This window comes from Mus caroli, unplaced genomic scaffold (assembly GCF_978045245.1).
Source record: "Mus caroli unplaced genomic scaffold, Mus_caroli_1 scaffold_9, whole genome shotgun sequence".
In the NCBI taxonomy this organism is placed as follows: domain Eukaryota; kingdom Metazoa; phylum Chordata; class Mammalia; order Rodentia; family Muridae; genus Mus; species Mus caroli.
In genome coordinates this window covers 80,443,094-80,467,044 of record NW_028227264.1, presented here as the reverse complement: position 1 = coordinate 80,467,044, position 23,951 = coordinate 80,443,094, and the positions used below count along the sequence as shown (strand labels likewise).

Sequence of the window (23,951 nt, the reverse complement as noted above, 5' to 3'; positions counted from 1 at the left end):
TTTCTTTTCTCCTTCTTCATATTATTTTTATTATTCTTATTCTTTGGTTTTTGAGGGGGGTGATTTGGCTTGGCTTAGTCTTTTGTTTGGTTTTGTCGTTTGAGATGGGGTTCTATTGTGTAGCCCTGGCTGTCCTCATGCAACCTTTCTTAAACCTCAGAATATATATCATCTGGGGCTTTGAATAAAGATGCCTATTGCATGAGATTTTAGTCTGCCTCGATTATCAACTCCATGTCCCAGACCCCACCACCTCTAGAGTGACCACTGGATTCCACCACTGATCAACCCCCACCTCCTCCCTGGGGGTTCTAGGTGGGGTCTCCTCCCCTGAATTACAACTCTATTCCCTGGTTTCTTTAAATATTGCATTTCACTCATATTTATTGTCATAATTGTGTTATGGATCCAAAAGATTAAAGTGTTCTGAGTCCCCCTACCCAACCCCTGCCCTCAACTAGTGTCCCACACTGGTTGTGCCTCTTTCTCTCTCTCTCTCTCTCTCTCTCACACACACACACACACACACACACAAAATGGGTGGAGGCTGTAATGTAGGTGGCATATCAGGAGTCATCACATATCAGATGAGAAGTGATGGGAATCAGAAGATGAAAGTCTATGAAGCCATGAGGTTATGGTTCAACTCAGCATCTGCTGGGAGCCAGTTGGTAGGGAAGTGACTGGGTAAGTGTCAGTGATTTTTGGGTGGCAAATGTTGGTTTTGCAAAAGTAAAAGTTAATTACTATTAATAACATTTACCTTTCTTGACTCTGTGCTATTCTGAGACCAGAAACCTCAGGCTTACGATGATTACCACCCTGTTGTTAAACAGTGGGGGATTAAAAAAAAAAAAGAAGTTCTTGCCAGGCGGTGGTGGCGAACGCCTTTAATCCGAGCCCTTGGGAGGCAGAGGCAGGCGGATTTCTGAATTCGAGGCCAGCCTGGTCTACAGAGTGAGTTCCAGGACAGCCAGGGCTCCACAGAGAAACCCTGTCTCAAAAAAGCCAAAAAAAAAAAAAAAAGAAGTTCTTTCTTTTTCTGCACTCTATCAAAACAGCCCAGGGGCCCAAGGCTGGAAGTTTGTTAACTACTTGTCAACTAGAGAAAGTTACTTTCCCAGAAAGGACTCACTTTGAAAATAGACTCGAATCTTTATTTCTAAGAGAAAGAAAAGGGGGAGCTACTCTGCACTGCTGTGCATAATTCTTATATCTTTTCAGGATACGTGGTCAAACGTATTCTAGCATCTTTAAAAAAAAAAAAAGTTCAATAGTATGTCTTCAAGGTTAAGCCTAGGATGGATAACTAGAAAAAAAAAAAAAGCAAAGTTTGTCAATTTAGATAAACAAATGGTCCCTCAGGCACTTCAGAGACATGAAGAATATGGCCTTTAAAATGTTTAATAAAGGGTGGGTAGGGGAGTGGGGGGGAGGGTATGGGGGACTTTTGGGATAGCATTGGAAATGTAAATGAGGAAAATAGCTAATAAAATATTTTTAAAAAGAAAACTATTATTAAACATTACATTCAGCAAAAAAAAAAAAAAAATGTTTAATAAAAAGCTTTTCAGGACAGACATGTCAGCTCCCAAGAGCACCGCTAATCTCCTCCTCTGAAGAGGAAAGGCACAGAAGAACATCCATCTGAAGTTTGCTTCAAACACGTTAAAGCTGCCCACTGGACTATAGACTGCCCATTGCCTCACTGGAAAAATGACTGCCTTTCTTCGTATAGACAAAGATAGACAGTTTTCCCAAGTTTCGACTTCACAGAAAAGCCCTGTCAGGGCTTGGCATGTGAATCCTGATGCCCCGCTGATGAAAGAGGAAGCTGGGGAATAAGCAGCTGGTCTAAGTCATTGTAAGAGATGCAGAAGCTGTTTGGTTTGCATGTCCTGCTTATTCAAGTGAAATTTTTTCTTCTCAAGTCTCTGATAGGTTTGAAGACTATACTAGTAAAAGAAGTAAACTTTACTATTCCCCTGTCTAAAGAAACTCACTTTACAAGGTTACTGCTCCCAGTAATGACCTGTGTCTTATGGTGATTGTAGCATGTAGTTTTATCTACACTGCTTTGAACTCCTGGCAAGTCGAAGGCACACACCCATCCAGGAGATATCTTGATCCACAGATAGAAACACACACACACTCACCTTGAAACACACACGCACATCTTGAAATTCTTGGCTGACTCAATGACTGGGCGCTCCTAAATCTTCCCGATACCCTAGGCCCAGACAGGGAAGTGGCAAATGGCCACTTACCTGAAAACTTACATGGCTGGTTAGCTTTAATTCCTCTGCTTTATCTCCTCCACTACTGTGTCCCCTTCTCCTCTCTCTCTCCCAGTCTCCACCCCCCCACCCCATCCCCCATTCTATTTCTCTCTTTAGCCCGCAGAAACCTTGAAGTTCCGCTTCTTTCTTTCTGACCAACCATTGGCCACTGGCATCTTTATTGATAGATCAAAAACCAATTGGGGGTGAGGACCTTCAGCGTCAATAAACACAGACCAAAGCATCAGAACCACTCCCTACAGGTGGTAAATAATTGGATATAAAAATCTAAAGTTTATGTAAGGCCTGAGGATATGAAAGCGCGTGTTATGATGATCTAAGCAAGTCCTTGAGGGTCTAAAAAGGTGTTTTAAGGTTGGTAAGTGAAAGTTATGAGATTAGAGGGAGTACAAATTTAAATGGGGATAGGAAAATGATTTAAGGTGTATAAAAGGAATGAAAAATGCTGCCAGACGTGGTGGCGCATGCCTTTAATCCCAGCACTTGGGAGGCAGAGGCAGGCTGATTTCTGAGTTCGAGGCCAGCCTGGTCTACAAAGTGAGTTCCAGGACAGCCAGGGCTACACAGAGAAACCCTGTCTCAGAAAACCAAAAAAAAAAAAGCTTCAGACTTCTTCCCCTTACTAAGCTACTGTTGTATTAGGACTTCAAACGTTAGAGCTTTAACATTAATCAGTTGAGTTCTGATAAATTATTAGTCTAACTCTGGTTAAAAAAAAATAAAATCCGGGGCTGGGGAGATGGCTCAGCGGGTAAGAGCGCTGACTGCTCTTCCAAAGGTCCTGAGTTCAAATCCCAGGAACCACATGGTGGCTCACAAACATCTGTAATGGGATCTGATGCCCTCTTCTGAAGACAGCGACAGTGTACTTAGATATAATAATAAATAGAATACAAATAAATCTTTAAAAAAATAAAATAAAATCCACTATAGATCCACTATCATAGGAACAAGCTTCTACTATGACACAAAAGTGGGAGTCTATTGTCTTCTCCTCAATGTAGATTTCAATACGGATTACAAACACTAGTAATACTAACATATCAAAATTTTATCTCTTTAATTTTTTTGTAAACTTGAAAAGATTCTTGTAAGCTTCATGGAATCCATTTGAACCTGCCTCTCAAAGGTCAAATGGACTCCAGAGAAGTTCTGTCCATCAGCAGCATATTTCCCTCCCCATCTGCTTATGCCTGAGGGTTGTGATCTATTCCCCTTTCCTGGGACCTCCTCCTCCTCCTCCAGCAACACTGACCATGGGCTTAAAAGTTTCAAACGAACACCTGTAATAGTTTGAATATGCCTGGCCAATGGGAAGTAGCACTATTAGAAGGTGTGGCCTTATTGGAGAATGTATGACCTTGTTAGAGGACGTGTGTCAAAGTGTGTCAGCTTTGAGGTCTCTATGCTCAAGCTTCCCCAGTGTGGAAAAAGAGCCTCCTCCTAGTTGCCTTGGAAAGACAGTCCACTTCTGTTGCCTTTGATTAACACGTAGAACTCAACCGGGCATGGTGGCGCACACCTTTAATCCCAGCACTTGGGAGGCAGAGGCAGGTAGATTTCTGAGTTTGAGGCCAGCCTGGTCTACAAAGTGAGTTCCAGGACAGCCAGGGCTACACAGAGAAACCCTGTCTCCAAAAAACAAAAAACAAACAAACAAACAAAACATGTAGAACTCTTGGCCCCTCCAGCACCAAGTCAACTGGCATGATGCCATTTTTCAGCCCTGATGATAAAAGACTGAACCTCTGAAACTGTTAGCCAGAACCAATTAAATGTTGGCTTTTATAAGAGTTTCCTTGGTCATGGTGTCTCTCCATACCCCCCCCAAAAAAAAACCCTAAGACAATGCCCCAATTTTTCCCCCTGAGTTCCTTATCTTCTACCCCAATATATGTATCTGTTCCAGCATCCTGCCAGGTCCTGATGTTTTTTTTAAAGATCTTCATGCACAACAGCTCCACAAGTGAATAGGCCCAGATGCTCCCACAACCTAAGCAACAAGTAACATGGTATGCTCTTCCCAGACTTGATTAACATTCCAGCTTTTTGCCTACCCTCTCCCAAATGTCCCAATGTCAGCCGGTAGTAGTCCTAGACAGTTGCATAGCCTCTTGTTCATTTATTATCAATGAAAGGCTGGGATGTTGGGTTTCAGACCCAGGACAAGTACCTAAGGTACTTATTTAACATGCCAAGGGAGACCTGGCCTCCAGGTTATTTCCAGAATCACTCAGTCCCTACTTGCTACAGGGCATAGCTGGCATTCACTGAACTTTTCAGCTCAGGGGCTGGGTCTCCTCTCCCCCAGAGGTTCTTCATTATATAATTCAGACATTTTGGCACCCCTACCCCATCTCTCTTTCTCTCTGTCTGTCTCTGCCTCCAATCTCTCTCTCTCTCTCTCTCTCTCTCTCTCTCTCTCTCTCTCTCTCTCTCTCTCTCTCTCTCTCCCTCTCCCTGTCCCTCCCCTCCCCCCTCTCTCTCACTCCCCTCTCCCTCTCTCTCTCTTCCTCTTTCTCTCTCTTTCCCTCTTTCTCTCTTTCTCTTCTCTCTTCTCTCTCTGTCCTTGATTTCTCTCTCTGCTCCTTGCTTTTATATCTGCCTGTCTGAACAACATATTCCCTGAACTTCTCCTATGAGATCAGTGAACCCACCTGAGAGCTCCCCCAAATAAACCTGCCTTAAAACTTTCATTTGGCTTCAATTGTCTTATACCATCAGTGAAGAATATCTATCATAGGACAGTACCCTAATCCCTCTGAACCCTCCTTCTGTGGCTCTGCACTCCCAAGTCCCACCCACCTCCAGCAGGGACAGGCGGCTCAGCAGGCTCTCCATCTCCTGGCCCAGGCTCTCCTTCTCCTCCTGCTTCTCCGCCAGCATCTGTTGCAGCTCCTGCACCTACAGAGGCCTAGGTCAGCACTTGAGGACTTCAGGACACTGGACTCTCCCAAACACTGGCTGGGCCCTCCCCACCTACCTGTCACTCCAGGCAGTGCACTGAGCTGGCCTCCGCCTCCAGGGGCTGCAGGTAGAAGTGGTTGGGACTGGACAGCCATGTACCACCTAGTGTCTGGTAGCCATGTCTTTTCTCCATGTACAGTGAGCACCTACTGTGTGCCACTCTGACTGATCTTTCACACTGTCAGACCCCATTCCATTCTTTCACTCAGGGCACTTTGGTACATTGCCTGCTGTGTAGCAGATCCTGTGCAGGGCCATTCATTCACTCATGCATGCATTCACTCATTCCTCACTGTGGACCACTCCTCATCTAGTATTCATCCACTCTGAGCTCAGCACTTTCACCTGAGCCTGCCCTCATGGGCGAGCCCGCCCTCATGAGCATGCCTTTGAGTGGTAGAGTGCTCTGGTGAAATGAAAGAAGCTGAAAAGGAGGGTACAATTTCAAATATGGTGGCAGGGGAGATGTTGGAGAAAGGCAGCCTTGGGGACAGCTGGAGGGACAGCAATTCTGTACTGCAAACACCATGGGCAAAGGCCCTGGGGCTGAACAGAGCCTGGATTGTTGAAAGGCCAGTGAGGGGGCTGCGTGTCAGGAGCACAGGGACAGTGGGGAAGAGAGGGAGAAGGAAGGATGGAAAGGTGGTATGATATCCCAGGGAATTGCTCCCCCACACCCAGACGACAGACCTGCAGCCTCCTAACTTCCTTCCTTCTACTTTTGCTTCTCCTTTTCCTCTTCCTCCTCCTCCTGCTTCTTTTGCTTCTCCTTGCATTGTGCTGTTTCAGGCCTCTGATCATGTACAGGAGCTGGTCTCTGTCTTGCTCAGGCAGGATCTCTTCACAAGTCTCCTGATTATCCTGTCCCCTTCCCAACAGTGAACCCCACTTTAGGTAAAGTCTCTAGGGCTATTCCATCCTCCTGAGTGTGAGGCAGAGGCCCATTCCAGCCTAAGCTACCCCTACTTCTTATGGGAAGAGGTAAGCTGGCCTAAGGCTGGAGGGCCTTCCTCTTCTTGCAGGCTCCTCATTCTTGGTGATTAGACTCTAAGTTCTGGGGACAGGGGAGAGAAGACATGTGGGCCAGATCCAGATCCATACAAGGGATATACTGTTGAACCCTCAGCCTCATGCTTTGCACAGTAAGTATGATTTTACCTGTTGACAGGAGCTATTTTGCCTGCTTCAGTGAAAGTGTGCCGGCCAGGTACTCAGGCAGGTAAGGGTCTGCTAACATGGATATACTCAAGGCTCCAGGTGAGGGGCTGGATATTCTATTAATCTTGGTGTAAGGAACAGGGAGGCCTCCATTTGGGAACAGATATCTTATGTATGTAAGCAATTGTTTCTGCTAGCTTGTGATGTTGTTTCTCACTGCACTGTGGGATATAAAAGGCTGTACCAATTAAACTTGATGCTTCAGTATTTACTGGCAGCCCTCCCAATCTATCTCGTTTCTTCTTTCTGTGTTTCTTATAATCGCACTCACTTCCCCCTCAGATGCTGTTGGACTTCGTGCCTGCAGGTCCAGTACACCGTGTGAGCCATCCATCCCCGAAAGCTCTGATCCTTTGTGGGTTACTTAACATAAAGCCCACTGAGTCCCTTTATCCTGCACTTTTCTTAAATGTGTGGTTTGTTGCATGGAGTCCAAGTGGGGAAAGATTTCCAGTCTTTCTCTTCATTTTCTTGTTACTTTGTCCTGAGACAGGGTCTGGTGTAACGCAGGGTGGCACAGATTCAGCAAATTCCTGAGCCTCCCCGGATGCCTCCTGAATGCTGGATGACAGGAGCAGCCCACCATATCTGGCTTTTGCTGTACCAACAATGCAAACAAGCAGCCTACAAACTGAGCTTGAAGGACAGCGTCTGAATTCTTTCATGTATTAGATTTGATGCCTCTCTGCATGTCCTCCCTGTTCCTCACACAATGTTATTATACCACACTTGGCCAAGTAGTGGGTCATATCAAATTTGTCACTTGACATTTTGGGGTCTGCTTTGGAAATACATAAATTATAACACCTAAAAGTGGTCCTCCCTCAGGCTATTAGTTCTGTTGCTTTTAAGGAAATGGAAACAGCGCCTGGGCTCACTCATGCAATCACAACACTTAGAATGCTGAGGCAGGAGGATTCCATAAGTTCTAACACAGTCAGAGGTATATTGTGAATTCAGGCCAATTTAGTCCACTGTGAGCTATCCTGCATAAAAACAGATGAAGAAATAGATAAACTGGAAAGAGTCTAGACTTTCAAAGGTGTGCGCTCAATTCACTTCGTGCTGGTGCTTTGGCATATATGTGTGTGAAGATGGTTAGTGCTGACTGGAGAGCTTTGTCACTACTGAACACACAGATAAGAACTTGATATTTTTGCATTTTTATTCATTTGTGTATTTATTTCTTCTGGGTGGGAAGGTATGTATGCACATATGCTGTAGGGTGGGAAGTGGCTCTATAATCCACAGTGCATGTGCACAGGTCAGAGAGTATGCAGGAATTGGTACCCCATGGCTTCCAACTCAGGTCACAAGGTTTGGTTGCAAGCACCATTAAGCAGCCTACTTTCCTTGACATTTGTAAGCAAAGGGTTTTGGTGAGATAAAGTAGTGATGTCAGAGTTGCATTAGAGTGCTTTTACTTTACTGAAATACATTTTACAGAGCAGATCTATCTGAAACCACAGATGAATACCACCTTTCAAATTTCTTCAGCCAAGGGGGCTTCCAAGTCTCAAACTGTTTAAACTACACAGCCCTATCTAAAGGCCATTCAGAATGCTATGTAGAGAAATGTTTGTTAGATCTTGAACATATATGACTGTGGGCAAATTTTTAAAGGTTAAAAAGAAAGTACAAGAATACCCCCTTGGGGGGCTAAAGAGATGGCTCAGTGGTTAAGAGCACCGACTGCTCTTCCAGAGGTCCTGAGTTCAAATCCCAGCAACCACATGGTGGCTCACAACCATCTGTAATGAGATCTGATGCCCTCTTCTGGTGTATCTGAAGACAGCTACAGTGTACTTAGATATATAATAATTAATAAATCTTTTAAAAAAAATACCCCCTTGGAGGCTGGAGAGATGGCTTAGTGGTTAAGAGCACTGACTGCTCTTCCAGGGGTCCTGAGTTCAAATCCCAGCAACCACATGGTGGCTCACAACCATCTGTATTGAGATCTGATGCCCTCTTCTGGTGCATCTGAAGACAGCTACAGTGCACTTACATATAATAAGTAAATAAATCTTAAAAAAAAAAAAATAAGAATACCCCCTTGGGAACCTAGAGGAGATAGGGACTTGACAGAAAGACAAAGAGAGTCAACTAACTCAGACCCTTGGGAGCTCCCAGAAACTGAACCACCAACCAAACAGCATTCATGAGCTTGAACTAGCCCCCCCCCCCCATACATGTAGCAGATGGCAGATGTGCATGTTGGTGTTCATGTTCCTCTAACATCTGGAGTGAGGACTGTCTCAGACTTGGCTGCCTGCCTATGGATCCGGTTGTCTGGCCTCAGTAAGAAAGAATGTACCCAGTCCTTAAGTGACTTGATGTACCAGGGTGGGTTAATACCTGGTGGGAGGGTAAGACTAAGAAACAAAGGATGTGGGCAGGTTTTAAACAGACGTTACAGTTCCATTGTAATGGGAGCATAACAGGAAGTGAAGATAAAATTAAAGCAGTGTCTATTGCTGCAAATAATCCTACATGAGCAGAATCTGAAATGATTTATAAGGGTTTATTAATTAGCAATAATAGAGGAATCAAATCAGCTAGGTCGAATTGTTGGGCTGAGGAAAATGAAGTATTAATAGATTGATGAATAAAAAGTATCGGGGGGGGCTGGAGAGATGGCTCAGTGGGTAAGAGCACCCAATTTTTCTTCCGAAGGTCCAGAGTTCAAATCCCAGCAACCACATGGTGGCTCACAACCATACGTAAAGAGATCTGACTCCCTCTTCTGGAGTGTCTGAAGACAGCTACAGTGTACTTACATATAATCAATCAATAAATCTAAAAAAAAAAAAAGTATCTGGAGCCTGAATCCCTCCTATACCATTTGATTCGCCATCCATGACTTTAGTGTCTGCCTGTGGAATGGGAGGAGTTAGGACAGCTTTTGTAATAACAAATTCAGTTCATATGAGGGAATCCCATATCTTGCCAGCTGGATAGTGATTTCCTGTCCTTCTGTGGTAATCTACAAACAAAATTTGAAATTCCGCCGGGCGTGGTGGCGCACGCCTTTAATCCCAGCACTCGGGAGGCAGAGGCAGGCGGATTTCTGAGTTCGAGGCCAGCCTGGTCTACAAAGTGAGCTCCAGGACAGCCAGAGCTATAAAGAGAAACCCTGTCTCGAAAAACCAAAAAAAAAAAAAAAAAAAAAAAAAAAAAATTTGAAATTCCATAGTCTGTGTAACACTCTTAAAACCTCATTGTTAGTTAGGGGTAACATACCACAGCAAGTATCACACCCATGTAATTGTTGCCATCAGGTCATCTCATGATTTACTCATTGAGCAAGGAGGCTGAGGAGAGCAGTTCCTGTATTCTAACCCTTACATTGAAAATAAATCCATTTTAAAGCTTACCATCTGGTATTATAAAACCTGTAGGAAGCCAGGCAGTGGTGGCGCACACCTTTAATCCTAGCACTTGGGAGGCAGAAGCAGGTAGATTTCTGAGTTCGAGGCCAGCCTGGTCTACAGAGTGAGTTCCAGGACAGCCAGGACAACACACAGAGATACCCTGTCTGGGGGCGGGGGGGGACCTGTAGGAGACAATTTAGTGGGGAAAATAGATATTTTTTTGTTTTGTTTTTAAAGATTTATTTTATGTATCTGAGTACACTGTAGCTGTATAGATGGTTGTGAGGCATCATGTAGTTGCTACAAATTGAACTCAGGACCTCTGCTCACTCACTCACAGCCTTGCTTGCACCAGCCCAAAGATTTATTTATTATATGTAGGTACACTGTAGCTGTATTCAGATACACCAAAAGAGGACATCAGACCTCATTACAGATGTTTGTGAGCCACCATGTGGTTGCTGAGATTTGAACTCAGGACCTTCGGAAGAGGAGTCAGTGCTCTTAACCGCTGAGCCATCTCTCCAGCCTGAAAATAAATTTAAAGGCAATTTAGGATCCACATAATGTACAAATGCCTTTTAGTCTGAATCCAATAGCTGTGGCTCTTCCCTTGCCTCTTGAAATAATCTGAGAGCAGTATTCAATGTCATCCATCCTTCTAGAGTTTTGGGGTTTTTTGGGTTTTTTGTTTGTTTTAGTACAGAATAGTTTATTTAGGGGCATGATAAGGGGAGTTAAGAGGGTAGCAGAGGCAGAGAGACGTAGAGGCCAGCCATGGCCACGTGGAGAGAGGGGGAAGGGAATAGGAGAGAGGGGGCACAAGGGAGAAGAGAGGCAAGAGAGAAAGAGCCTTTCCAGAGTTTTAAATAGGTGTTGAATATTTTGATTTTGCTGAAATTTACTTGAAATACAAAGTGTAGTTCATGATGCAGGAAAGAAATTGATGAACAAATTCCTCTTTGCTGTGTGCCTAGCTTACCTAGGTTGTAAAACAGGCTCTCCTAAGTCCTCCTCAGGAAACAGTAGGGATCTGAGATACAATTGATGATCCCGTTCCTTCCCCCACGCTTCAGGGTGGTTTTCAGGCAGGGCAAGATCCGTATCTAAAAGACACTACAGTAATGGAGCTGAGGGGGCTGTCGGTTGCTGAGGCTGTGTCCACATTTTGCTTCAACAGGGAAATTTGCCTTTTACCAATTTTAAAGTGTGACTATCTAGTTTTGATTTATTCAGGAATTCACTATCCCTTACCCATGATGTTCATCTTCCTTTTGAATATTCTTTCAAACTGTCCCATACTTCTTTATCCAAACTCCTTATAGAAAACAGGAATTATAACCATAAATAACTTATAAGAACTTTAATAGGTGTGATCTTAATATTTATGCTTCTTTCTTTCAAAATGCACAAGCTCAACATAAGGCAAGGCCGTTGCTGGTGTCTTCCCATCGTGCTCACTCACGGCCTGAGAGGGCTCCCACTCTGATTTCATTGCTGATTTACAATTCCTTTCAGCTTCTGTCAGTGTGCCACAAGTAGGGGTTCCTGAGAGAGCGAGCCAATGTAAGTGCTGGACTGATGTCTCATACAATAGCCAATGTTATACAGAGCCTGAGTCAATCTATATTCTGAGGGTTAAGAAATGCTACCTGAGTCCAGCTCTCAGGAACTCAAGCAGTATACAGTGACAAGAACAAGCACAAGTGTCACACACACGTTTTCCAATGGAAGCATATATAGCATAGTCTAAACTTTAAATTGAACAACAGCAACCAATGAGTATTCTCACTCGCTACTGTCTGCTATACCTGAGAGGTTCCAAAGACAAGTCTGTGATTTGAAGAAACTGAGGTCACAAGACTCTTCCTCCTGTTTTTCAGGAGTGTCCTCACAAGCACTCACGACTTCTCACGCAACTCGATTCCAGGACTCTATCACAACAATACACATGAATTAATTATTTTTATTTAGAAAAAATAACATACACACGTGAAGAAAGCATGATTTATAATATGTCGTCCCATGTATGTGTGTGGCGGTGAATGTGTGTCTTTCCTTTGACATGGTGTCTAAGGAAGCCAGAAGAGCGCATCAGACCTTCTGCACCTGGAATTGCAGGTAGTTCTGAGTCATCTGATGTGGGTGCTAGAAGACAGCTGGGTACCCAACACGATCAGTACTATTAAGACAACATTCTGGACCCTAAATATGCCATTATAATGCAGAAAATGAACAGGCCCCATTAGGCCTCTGCCTTCAATCACTTTCTGGTGCTGAAAAGTCCCTAGTACATGGTCATTTGAAGAATTGAATGCATTATCCATCTCTTTGCAAATGGGCTTTACAAATTGCTGCTCACTGGTTCTTTATCACAGTTCTTTTGATAAGAGTGAGGACAACAAACTTCGTTGACTAGAGGTGAGTCTAGATGTAGCAGGTGTTTGCTACTTGGTGGGTTCTTTCTTTCACCCTCCTCCACCTCCCTTCTTTTACTCCTTCAAATACCTAATACTAAATAGGTGAGAAAAAAAAGTATAGAGGAAAAGAGGGAGTGATGCTATCAATAAACTACATCCTGCTGATTCAGAATGTCAAGTTCCTTGGGGCAACTTTGATTTTCCTCATCAGGAGATCTAATTTCTTGTTTCTTTGTGCATGACTATGTAACAAACCATGGCCAATAGCATCCCACCACCAACCAGTAACCCACACCACCGGTCAGGGCCTTAGCATTTACAAGCCCTCTGAAACGTCCTCAGAATTACAAGTGTCACACAACTGCACAAAGAATCTGCCTCTGGCAAAAATAACACCTCTGCTAGACCATAAGGCAAATTATAGTTACCTGCTGTGAATCAGCCCCATATCCTCAAACCTGGGATTAAACAAACAAAATCCTATATTTCAGTTTTTTAAAGATACCAATATTACAATATTCTCACTACATCCAGATTATTAGAAAAAGATCCACAATCCCAGCACTCGGGAGGCAGAGGCAGGAGGATTTCTGAGTTCGAGGCCAGCCTGGTCTACAAAGTGAGTTCCAGGACAGCCAGGGCTACACAGAGAAACCCTGTCTCGAAAAACCAAAAAAAAAAAAAAAAGAAAAAGATCCACAATGAGAGATATGGTTGTTTGGTTTGGGGATGAGGAGAATGTTATTGATGTTTTGTTTGTTTTGGACTTTATGAGACAGGATATCTCTACACAACTATGTCATCTTGTGATCCAAGCTGGCCTCAAACACAGAAATACATCTGCCTGCCTCCCAAGGCTGGGATTACAGGCGTGCAACTCAACACCCAGCAGAGTCGTTTTTTAAATGACCTATCATTGAATAAGGAATGAAAGGATATTGTAATATTTAAACAGGAACCCTTATTCTTTTGATGAACACTTCTTGGAATACAATGTATCAATTGTGAGTGGTAAATCATTTCTTAGGTTCTCAATATTTTGCTTATTTTCTCTCCTTCATAATTTCATCTTTAATAATTTTTACCTGTGTAAGATAACCTTTGCAGGCTGGAGAGATGGCTCAGTGGTTAAGAGAACTGATTGCTCTTCCAGAGGTCCTGAGTTCAATTCCCAGCAACCATATGGTAGCTCACAACCATCTGTAATGGGATCTGATGTCCTCTTCTGGTGCCTCTGAAGATAGCAACAGTGTACACATATACATAAATAAATTTAAAAAAAAAACACACCTGTGCTATGATGAGCATGTGTCAATCAGAAGACAACTTTCAGGTGTTTAATTTCCTTCTTCCTCTGAGTTTGAGAGATCAAGCCCAGACAGTCAAGTTACACAGCAGTGCCTTCAAGTAGTGAGTGAACTCACTGGTCCTTATTTAAGTTTCAAAACTATTTATGTATGTGCTGTTGTCTGGGTGTGCACATGTCACAGCCCAAGTATTTAATAATCAGAAAAAAACTTGCATGAGTACCATGGGTCTCCCAGAATAATCTCAGGTCATCATGTTTAGCAGTAACTATCTTTACTCACTGGGAAACTTCTCTGACATTCGTGTTTCTGAGGAAGTGTTGGGAAGTAGTTACTCCTCAGAAAAAAACATAGCCAACAAAAATAGATGGCAGTATATCATTTTCATTTGCAAATAGGTTTTATTATTCAAATATTTGTGTTCCTCTATCCATGAATGACAATTTGTATACAATTTGAAAACAAGACAATATTTTAATGATGAAACGGTTCTATTAATTGTACATGAGCACCAGTTAGATGGTTTAGTGACAAAAAAAAAAAAATATATGCTTGGTGTGCAAGGGTTTACGGCACTTATTAGATTCATAGTGTTTCTCTCCAGTAGGGATTCTTTCGTGCTTTTGAAGAAGACTATAAGATGCAGAGGCACTATCCCACTGATTACATTCATAGGGTTTCTCTCCAATATAAGTTCTTTGATGAGCTGATGTGCCAAAACTTACTGCATCAATTACATTCGTAAGGATTCTCTCCAATATGACATTTTTTGTGATTATGAAGACTAGTATGATATGCAAAGGCTTTACCACATTCATTACATTCATACAGTTTCTCTCCAGTATGACTTCTTTCATGTCTATAAAGATTACTGCGATATGCAAAGGCTTTACCACAATGAGTGCATTTATATGGTTTCTCTCCAGTATGAGTTTTTTTATGTTTTTGAAGATATCTGAAAATTGCAAAGGATTTACCACATTGACTACAATCATAGAGTTTCTCAAGAGTGTGATGTTTTTCATGATTTCGAAGATAACGACGACTTACAAAGGCTTTACCACACTGATTACATACATACGGTTTCTCTCCAGTGTGAATTCTTTCATGAATTTGAAGATCACACTTTAATTCAAAGGCTTTATCACATTGGTTACATCCATATGGTTTCTCTCCAGTATGATGTTTTTCATGATTTTGAAGACTAGTACGACTTGCAAAGGCTTTACCACACTGATTACATTCATAGGGTTTCTCTCCAGTGTGACTTCTTTCATGTATTTGAAGACTACTGCGACGTGCAAAGGCTTTACAGCACTGATTACATACATAAGGTTTCTCTCCGGTGTGAGTTCTTTCATGTATTTCAAGACTACTACGACGTGCAAAGGCTTTACCACATTGATTACATCCATAGAGTTTTTCTCCAGTATGATGTTTTTCATGATTTCGAAGACTACTACGACTTGCATAGACGTTGCCACACTGATTACACTCATAGGGTTTCTCTCCAGTGTGTGTTTTCTCATGTGCTTCAAGATTGCTGCGATATGCAAAGGCTTTACCACACTGATTACATACATAGGGTTTCTCACCAGTATGAATTATTTCATGTATTTGAAGATGACTGCGAGTTGAAAAGGCTTTACCACATTCATTGCAATCATAGGGTTTCTCTCCGGTATGAGTTCTTTTGTGTATATCAAGATTACTATGACGTGCAAAGGCTTTACCACATTCACTGCAATCAAAGGGTTTCTCTCCAGTGTGAGTTCTTTGGTGAATCTGAAGAGCACTGCGACTTGGAAAGGCTTTACCACAGTGATTACATTCATAGGGTTTTTCTCTAGTATGATTTTTTTCATGTTTTTGAAGACTACGGAAATTTGCAAAGGCTTTACTGCACTGATTGCATTCATAGGGTTTCTCTTCAGAACGGATTCTTTCATATGTTTGAAGAAAACTCTTCTGTGCAAAGGTACATTGCTTCTGTCCATGTCCCTTATGCTCACAAGACTTGTATCCATAGATGTTATACCTATTAAAAGAGAAATAACAAAAGGTTTCATACTACATACACACAGGTGAACTTTTTGTTCTGCATAGATATGTGCTATAGGAATTAAGGTTTCTCCACAACAACAACCTTCTTGTTTCCCATAACTGTTCTCACTGAACACTGTTCTAAGTCACTAGAAGTATATGAGTAAGACTAGCTTTAGTACGGACTACTTGCTTATAAAGTCTTGGATATACACTGATCCCCTAATCAATGTGCATGCTTTTTATGATCCTTGAATAGGATGAAACTAAATGGACTGACAGTTCTATACACAGCTCTCACAGGACTAGGACTAAAAGAGTGTCCTGTGTTAAGATATTGTTTCTTTGTCTTGTTCCTTAGAGGAACACCTTACAAGCACAGGTCAGCTACCTGAAATTAAAAGACATGGTCTTGTGAGAATTTAATAATCACCAGTATACTTAAATCTGTGCTCATTTACATTGTTGCTTTTTTAAAACTTCAGAGTACATTAAAATTTCTTCAATGATGCATTTGTTATCAGCTTGCACCTGACATTTACCTTCCACATCCTCTAGAACTTGGACAGTGCTCTTCAATGTTGTCATCTTGCAATTTGTAGCCTAGAATATAGTAACAGAAAATTTATGATATTATTATTGGATAGTTTGCAAATTTTAAGTTAGTATCTTTGGTAAACCCGAGAATCATGTCTCATTAGTCACCACATTCTTCCTCTGTCACAAGAGAAATCAGAGAAGTACACCAATAACCAAGAAACCTTGTCCCCTTGTTTAGAAAGTGAAGGAAAACTCACATTCTTACCTATAGCAGTGAGGTTCCTGCATGTCTCCAGCATCACATCTTTGTAGAGAGTCTTCTGGGAAGGATTCAGCAAAGCCCACTCTTCATGAGTGAATTTCACATACACATCCTCATAGGTCACTGCATCCTAAAAGAGCCCATACATATACATAAGAAAAATAGTGAGACTGACTGCACTGTAAATGTACATTTCATTGAGAATATATAATTCTAGGTGCTCCACACATTTATTCCATATCACAGACATTCAAATGAAGTCTCCAAGTGTTTTTAGAAGGAAACAGAAAAGGAAGATCACATCTCTCATTTCTGGGCCCACTGAATTCCATAAAGCATTGCAAGAGAAATGACTACTAACAGACGATACAGAGAGACACTCAAACAGATCAGTGCTACTGAGTATACATTAGCATAACTGAATCAAAATCTCTAACTTCAAAATAGGATGGACATGATGAATGTCATAATGCACACCTTTAATCCCAGATCTCAGGAGGCAGAGGCATGCGGATCTCTGTGATTTCTAGACCTACATAGGCTGCTAGCCTATGTAGTGATTTCCATGACAGGCAGGGGTACAGAACATTTTACTTCTTATTGTTTCTGTATCAGTCCTCCAGACTTCCTCTTACTCTCCATGGTTTTTGGCCTTTCCCTTTCCTCTTCCCATGTATTCCTGGGAAAGCAATGTGGTTCAAACACTCTGACACATAGCAGCATAGTAGACACAGTAGACTCACATATTGGTCCTGGAGAACCTTAGAAAGAACCACCACGCCGGGCAGTGGTGGCACACGCCTTTAATCCTGCACTTGGGAGGCAGATGCAGGTAGATTTCTGAGTTCGAGGCCAGCCTGGTCTACAAAGTGAGTTCCAGGACAGCCAGGGCTATACAGAGAAACCCTGTCTCAAAAAAACAAAACAAAACAAAAAAACAAAAAAAAAAAACAAAAAAGAAAAAAAATGCTTTTTTAAAAAAAGAAAGAAAGGAAGGAAGGAAGGAAGGGAGGGAGGGAGAAAGAGAGAGAGAAAGAAAGGAAGAACGAACCACCATGCTGCCCACCTAGTAGGAAGTCTCAAAGCCCACCCCCACAGTGATGCACCTCCCCCAAAAAGCCCACCCCTTCTAATAGTGTCACTCCCATAGGCCAAACATATTCAAATCACCACTTGGACAATTGGTGGATTCTTACACAGGTCCTTCTGCATTTGAATATCCCCAGGAAGTGCATGGGCTCCATTAGGACACTCATTCCCTTGTCTCTTTTTCCTTCTCACTAACCTGAATACCATACTCCCAGCACTGAGTGGCAGAGGCAGTTTTAGGTGTTCAAAGGTATTCTCAATGACATCATGCAAGGCAAGCCTGGCATACTAAGCTGGATAGTTTTGTGTCAAGTCAACGCAGTCTGAAGTCATCTGACAGGAGAGAATCTCAACTCAGAAAATGTCTCTGAAGATTGGGCTGTAGGAAGACCTGAAAGGCATTTTTGAAATTAGAGATTAATGGGGAGGGACCAGGCCATTTTGAGTGGTGCCTTCCTTGGATTCTATAAGAAAGCAGGCTGAGCAGACCCTAGGGAACAAGCCAGTGAGCAGCACCCTCCAGGGCCTCTGCATCAGCTCCTGCCTCCATGTTCCTGCCCTGTGTGAGTTCCTGTCCTGACTTCTATCAATGAAGAACAGTGCTATGGAAGGATAAGACAAATAAACCCTTTCCTCCCCTTGGTTTTCATCACAGAAAACATTGCTGTGACATCTTGCTTTAAAAAAATAAATGAATAACCACTTAAGGAAAATTGAATGAAGTTCTTAAGAACAGAAATATTGGAGAACAGAAGCAAATAGAGATTAGGGCAGTGATTCACATACAAAAATGGAATTTTAAAAGTGATAATGCACTGGTTAGAATGAAAATGACCCCCAAGGCCCACGGCCATCAGTCACAGAGTGACACTGCAGAAGGATTAGGAGGTGTGGTCTTGTTGAATGGGTGTATGGGTGGGGGCACAATTTGAGTTTCAAGGGCCCAAGCTGGCCCACAGGCTTTCTCTCTTCCTGCTGCCTGTAGATCTCAATGTAGAACTCTCAGCTACCTCTCTAGCACCATGTCTGCCTGCATGCCATCATTCCACGCCTTGATGACAGTGGACTGAACCTCTGAAAGTGTAAGCAAGCCTCGACTGTTTTGTGGTCACAGTATCTCTTCATAGCAATTCAACACTCAGATGGGAGCTGGTGCCAGAGAGCAGGGTATTTCTCTGAAAGGCCCGAGCATGCCTGTTGCATTCACCTGCTCATTTCTTTGCCCCAAGATCTGGTTACAGTCTGGACACAGGCATTGTCATGAAAATTGGACCATCCCCCTGAATCAACATTCCCCAATTATCTTTGATTGGTTAATAAAAGGTTGAACAGCCAATGACTTAGCAGAGCAAAGAGACAGGCTGGACTTCCAATCTCAGCCATGGGTCCCAGAGAAAGAGGAGGAAGAGAAAGAAAGGGGCCCAAGGTGGAAGGAGAAGTAAGGTTGCATTGAGGATTCACCATGAAGACACACAAGGAACAGAGTGTGCCTGGTCAACTCTAAAACGGCAAGCAAGTTGGGGCATGTGACTGGGGAGTGGCAAGTATAGCATCAAGAGATAGGTTGATCTGTTATTGTGATTAAAGCTTGTTCAATAAAATTTTAGGTCTCTGTCTCATTACTGGGGAGCTAGCTGAGATAGAAGAAACTAACACTTTTAAATTTCCTACTATGCACACTGCTTGTTAGCAGAATGTGGACTTTAGAGCTTTGAATTAGAATAGTGGATGAATACTTTAATTGGGCCTAATGGGCCACACTAAAAGATCATGGAGGACAATGATGCTGAGGACAATAAATCAGGATGGCCTGGCTCAAGAGTTTTCAGAATATAAATGGCCTAAAGACCATTCTTGTGACATTTCTGTGAATAATGTGGCTGCTTTCCAGCCTTGTTCAAAAAAAATCCACATGAAGCTAAAGTGAAGGCGTTGGATTTAAGGCACTGGCAGAGGAGATTTCAATTACATATATGACTCTGTCATATGGTAATTAGCGATTACTCTTATGCAGATTTATAATGAACAGGAGCAAGGAAAGATAGAAAATGTATAATTTGAGGAGAGAAGGAGCACCAGGATGCACAATGGAAGCTGAATCAGGGCACAAAGAGATTCAATGAAGGTTTAAAGAAAAGTCTGATGGTGAATGGAATAAAGGGAGTGGTGACTTCCAGTCAAGACCCCACTCAGCTAAATTTTCAAGGGGTCTGACTGATTTTATCATTGGTTAGGTTCTGGAGACTTCCCAGGGGGCTGCTTACTCATTCTGGCTACCTATTCTTGCTTCATGCCAGATGACAAGGCATGGAAGAAATTCTGCTCAGACGACTGAACTGCATGTGTGAAGAGTTAGCTGCTGCGTGCTGTGAGCTGGCACAAGCCACAACCAAATGCCCTGTGTCTCAAATCTCTAACCACACTGAAGAGACGCAACCAGGTTTGCACTTACAATGAGAGTTGCCCCATTGGAAATTTCAATGGTCCAAGGTAACCTCCCCAAATTGTATATCCACCCATTTGATTTGCCTTCATTCCTACAATGTGAATGAGTGTATGCTGGCCAAGCCACTCACCTGCCATTTCAGACCCCTGTAGCTCACTGATTCACACAAGCTTGGACCAACTGTAATCCAGCTATCACCTAACCCGTTTCCCCTGCAGCGTCCACACAGTAAACTTTCCCTTCCTTCTACTCTGGTCTCAAGAGAGAAGCCATGTGCCACACACAAATCCTTTTCCTGTTACTGATATGGACAGACCACTATGTGAGTCACACAGATATTTTTGTTTGTTTGTTTGTTTGTTGTTGTTGTTTGGGGTTTTGTTTTTGTTTGTTTGTTTGTTTTTGTTTTTGTTTTTTGAGACAGGGTTCCTCTGTGTAGCCCTGGCTGTCCTGGAACTCACTCTGTAGACCAGGCTGGCCTCGAACTCAGAAATCCGCCTGCCTCTGCCTCCCAAGTGCTGGGATTAAAGGCATGCACCACCACGCCCGGCTGCACACAGATAGTTTTTAGAACTGTGTGGAGCTACAAACCATTAACCCAAAAATTGAGGAGGTTTGCTCTGGAAGACAGCAAAGCCCTTGTAGCCACACAGTGGGATGAAGGCAACCTGAGTCAACATGGGAGTCCTTATTGTAAAAAATATATTTCTGAAAGCCTGGAGGTGAAGCTGTTCTGAAAGTAAAGTGCCTTCCCAATGTGAAATCACACCACACATTCAGAGATTAGTAAAGAAAAATGTCTTTATAACAACAAGTTTCCAGCTCTGGCTAACAGAATTGCTAACTCATGTAACTATAAACCAGAGGCTTATGCATTTCACATTTGCTGTCAACCTAGTAAATGCTGCTTACTGCCTGTGGCAATCTGAATACAGGAACTAGGACTTTAGCTTACTGGAGTAGATGTGGCCTGCTTGGAGAAAGTGTATCACAGGGGTGGGCTTTGAAGTTCTAAATGCCCATGTGTAGCCAGCCTTTGCTACTTTGTAGGTTCCTTTCTGGCTTCCACCCTTCTCCACTTTTTTTTCCCTCTCAACCCCCTAACACTAGATAGTAGAGAAAGAAGAACAGAGGGAGACAGGGCATCATCACCATGAGATTACTGTCCACTGACTGGGGCATCGGATTCTTTGGAGCAAGTTCTTTGATCTTCAGAAGCAGGATATCTACTCTCTTCTTCTCATTTCTTTCTTTTTTTTTTTTTCTTAAAGATTTATTTATTATATGTAAGTACACTGTAGCTGTCTTCAGACACTCCAGAAGAGGGCGCCAGATCTCGTTACGGATGGTTGTGAGCCACCATGTGTGGTTGCTGGAATTTGAACTCTGGACCTTTGGAAGAGCAGTCGGGTGCTCTTACCCACTGAGCCATCTCACCAGCCCTCTTCTTCTCATTTCTTTGTGCACAACTACTTGACAAACTGTGATCAACTGCAGCCAACATTATCCAAGCACCGACCAGCCACACACCTCATGAGGCCCTAGTATTTATATCTTCTCTGAAAACTTGCCAGAATTCCAAGTATTACACACTCACAGAAACTATTTCCAGCTGCCAAAATCACACCCCTGCTAAACCATGAAGCAAATCCTAGCCACCTGCTGTGAAGCACTCCCATATCCCTGCACCTGGAATTAAAATAAAACCATATTCCCATAACATTTCTGTGTATTTTCAAAGAAACCAAAATTACACACCTCACACTAGACTCAAGCTATGCCTAGTGTCTCTGTTCTTGCTGCCTGCTGATCTGGACTGAGACCTGTCACAGCATGCCTGCCCATGTGCAACCATACTCCCCACAGTGGCGATGATGGACTAACCCTCTGAGATGGTAAGCAATTGCTCCTTTACAAGAGTTCCCGTGGCCTGTAAGGGACTTGCTTGTGCACTATAGAAGCATCACCTGCCAATAAAAAAGCTGATTCGAGGGCTGGAGGAATGGCTCAGTGGTTAAGAGCACTCACTGCTCTTCCAGGGGTCCTGAGTTCAAATCCCAGCAACCACATGGTGGCCCACTACCATCTGTAATGGGATCTGATGCTCTCTTCTGGTGTGTCTGAAGACAGCTGCAGTGTACTCATATAAATAAAATAAATCTTTAAAAAAAAAAGTGGAGGACATCTAATGGCCTCTTCTGTCTTCTATGGGCCCCAAACACCCAAATGATGAACACAAATATATGGAAGCAAAATACAGGCACATGAAGAAAGTTTAGTAAATAAAGAAGACAGATCCCCATATCACTTATACGTCACAATTGATAAGTTGGCCAGAAATACACAGAAATAGAACAAATATCTGTAGCCAAATCTATAACTTTATAATTAAAAGGATCAAGGAACTCAAAGAAGAGAAATTGCAAGATTGTAGACAAGAAGTCTCAATATTATTTTAGTACAGAATCTGAGCTATAGATTGAACAAACGTCCACTAAAAGAGTCTAACGATTTCTGCAATGAGCGACAGGAAGCCGATGACACAAAAGGTCAACATGAATGAAAACATGAGCACACAAGACTGAATAAACAGCACGGTGACACCGTCTGACTTCTAAATTACCCTACACCTGCGATAAAGACTGTGCTGTTTGAGACCGACAGAACATGAGAGAACAAGAACACTTAGGACAGAAACACAATTAATATTCGGTCGATTTTGACAACTTATGCAGGGGAACACAGTGAGTCTGGCCTTACTAACACACGTGACTGAACCACCGTGGCATCCACATGCGAATGTGTTAATGGCACAGACTTTACACTGCGCAGAGTTAACTGCGATGGATGCTACACCCGAATGTCAAGTGCCCGGTGCAGAACTTTAGAGGACACAGAGAAACTAGAGCTCTGCCTGTCAGAAAATCTGCCTTTCCTGACGAGAAAAGCCACGCGTGCGTGACCACTTCCCAAGCACCGACTCCCGCGTCCCATGCTCTGCGCAGGTTCAGCCAGGGGAACGGAGTCAGAGAGAGGTCCCGCTTCCGCCTGGAGGTGCAGAGACCTCGGGAACCAACGCGATCACACCGGACGCCGCCGGTTCCCGCACCCCAGGGCAACCCACACGGGCTCCCGCGGATCCTACCCGCGTGGGGACGGCGGCCCCGCTCACCATGGCGCGGATCCCCAGCTCGCCCGCTCTCCTCACAGCTCCTAGTAGCCGGTCACAGCGCAAAGCACGGGACACACTAGAGCTTCCCTCAGACTCACAGTCAAACCTGAGAATGGCGGACCGGAAGTTCCCGCCTCCACTCTGCTGCCTCGAGACTCTGATTGGCTAATGAAGCCTGAGTGACAGGAGCATCTTCCTTAGGGACAGAGTAGCCCTCAGGGACTCAACACTGTGGTTCCCAGCCCTGGGCTCCACCCCAGGCACAGACCATAGAACCTGCACCGGTACTGCAAAGTCGTCCCTGCACTTTTCCTGCACACAGTAGGCACGTCTTCGGGTAGTCATAGGGTGTCTAGTACACATAGATCGTTACTCTATGTGCACTGTGTGGTCTCTCTGCTCACAGCTGAATGACGCCCAACCCATTCAGGTCAAATTTAAGCCACCCAATTGATACTCACCAGGCATCCTCAATTTTATTAAGGCACAATTAAGATTTCTCACATCTCTCTCAGCTGTACACTGTTGGCCAAATATTAACACTTTCCCAGCCTTCTGTGGTTGCAATGGCCTTTCATGCCACCTTTTGGGAGGTGGAAGCAGGGCATCAAAAGCTTAAACCAACTTGGTCTGAGACCAAAAACATCCAAAATTAAGGTCCCAAAGGGGAGGTTCTAGGGTGATGATCTGGGATGGAAAGATGACAAAAAAAAAAAAAAAAAAAAAGGTTGGCATTGGCAGTTTTGAACGCCTTTAATTCCAGCACTTAGGAAGCAGAGGCAGAAGGACCTCTGTGACTTTGAATCCAGAGTG

General features: G+C 43.2%; 1 protein-coding gene across 1 annotated transcript; it reads right to left on the bottom strand.

The window, feature by feature from the left end:
- Positions 1-11,841: 11,841 nt before the first annotated feature.
- LOC110302713 (uncharacterized) lies at positions 11,842-23,260 on the bottom strand. The gene is made up of 4 exons (XM_029482623.2): positions 23,139-23,260; positions 16,435-16,561; positions 16,172-16,232; positions 11,842-15,624 (listed from the first exon to the last, which is right to left on the bottom strand). The coding sequence occupies exons 1-4, from the start codon at positions 23,139-23,141 to the stop codon at positions 14,316-14,318; spliced, it is 1,500 nt and encodes a 499-aa protein (XP_029338483.2). The 5' UTR covers positions 23,142-23,260; the 3' UTR covers positions 11,842-14,315.
- Positions 23,261-23,951: the final 691 nt, after the last annotated feature.

What these genes read in the sequence shown, in the direction of transcription:
- LOC110302713 (XM_029482623.2), bottom strand. An exon ending in CAGGAACCTCACTGCTATAG is followed by an intron (nt 16,233 to 16,434) that starts GTAAGAATGTGA and finishes ACTATATTCTAG; the next exon opens with GCTACAAATTGCAAGATGAC. An exon ending in AGTTCTAGAGGATGTGGAAG is followed by an intron (nt 15,625 to 16,171) that starts GTAAATGTCAGG and finishes CTCTTTTAATAG; the next exon opens with GTATAACATCTATGGATACA.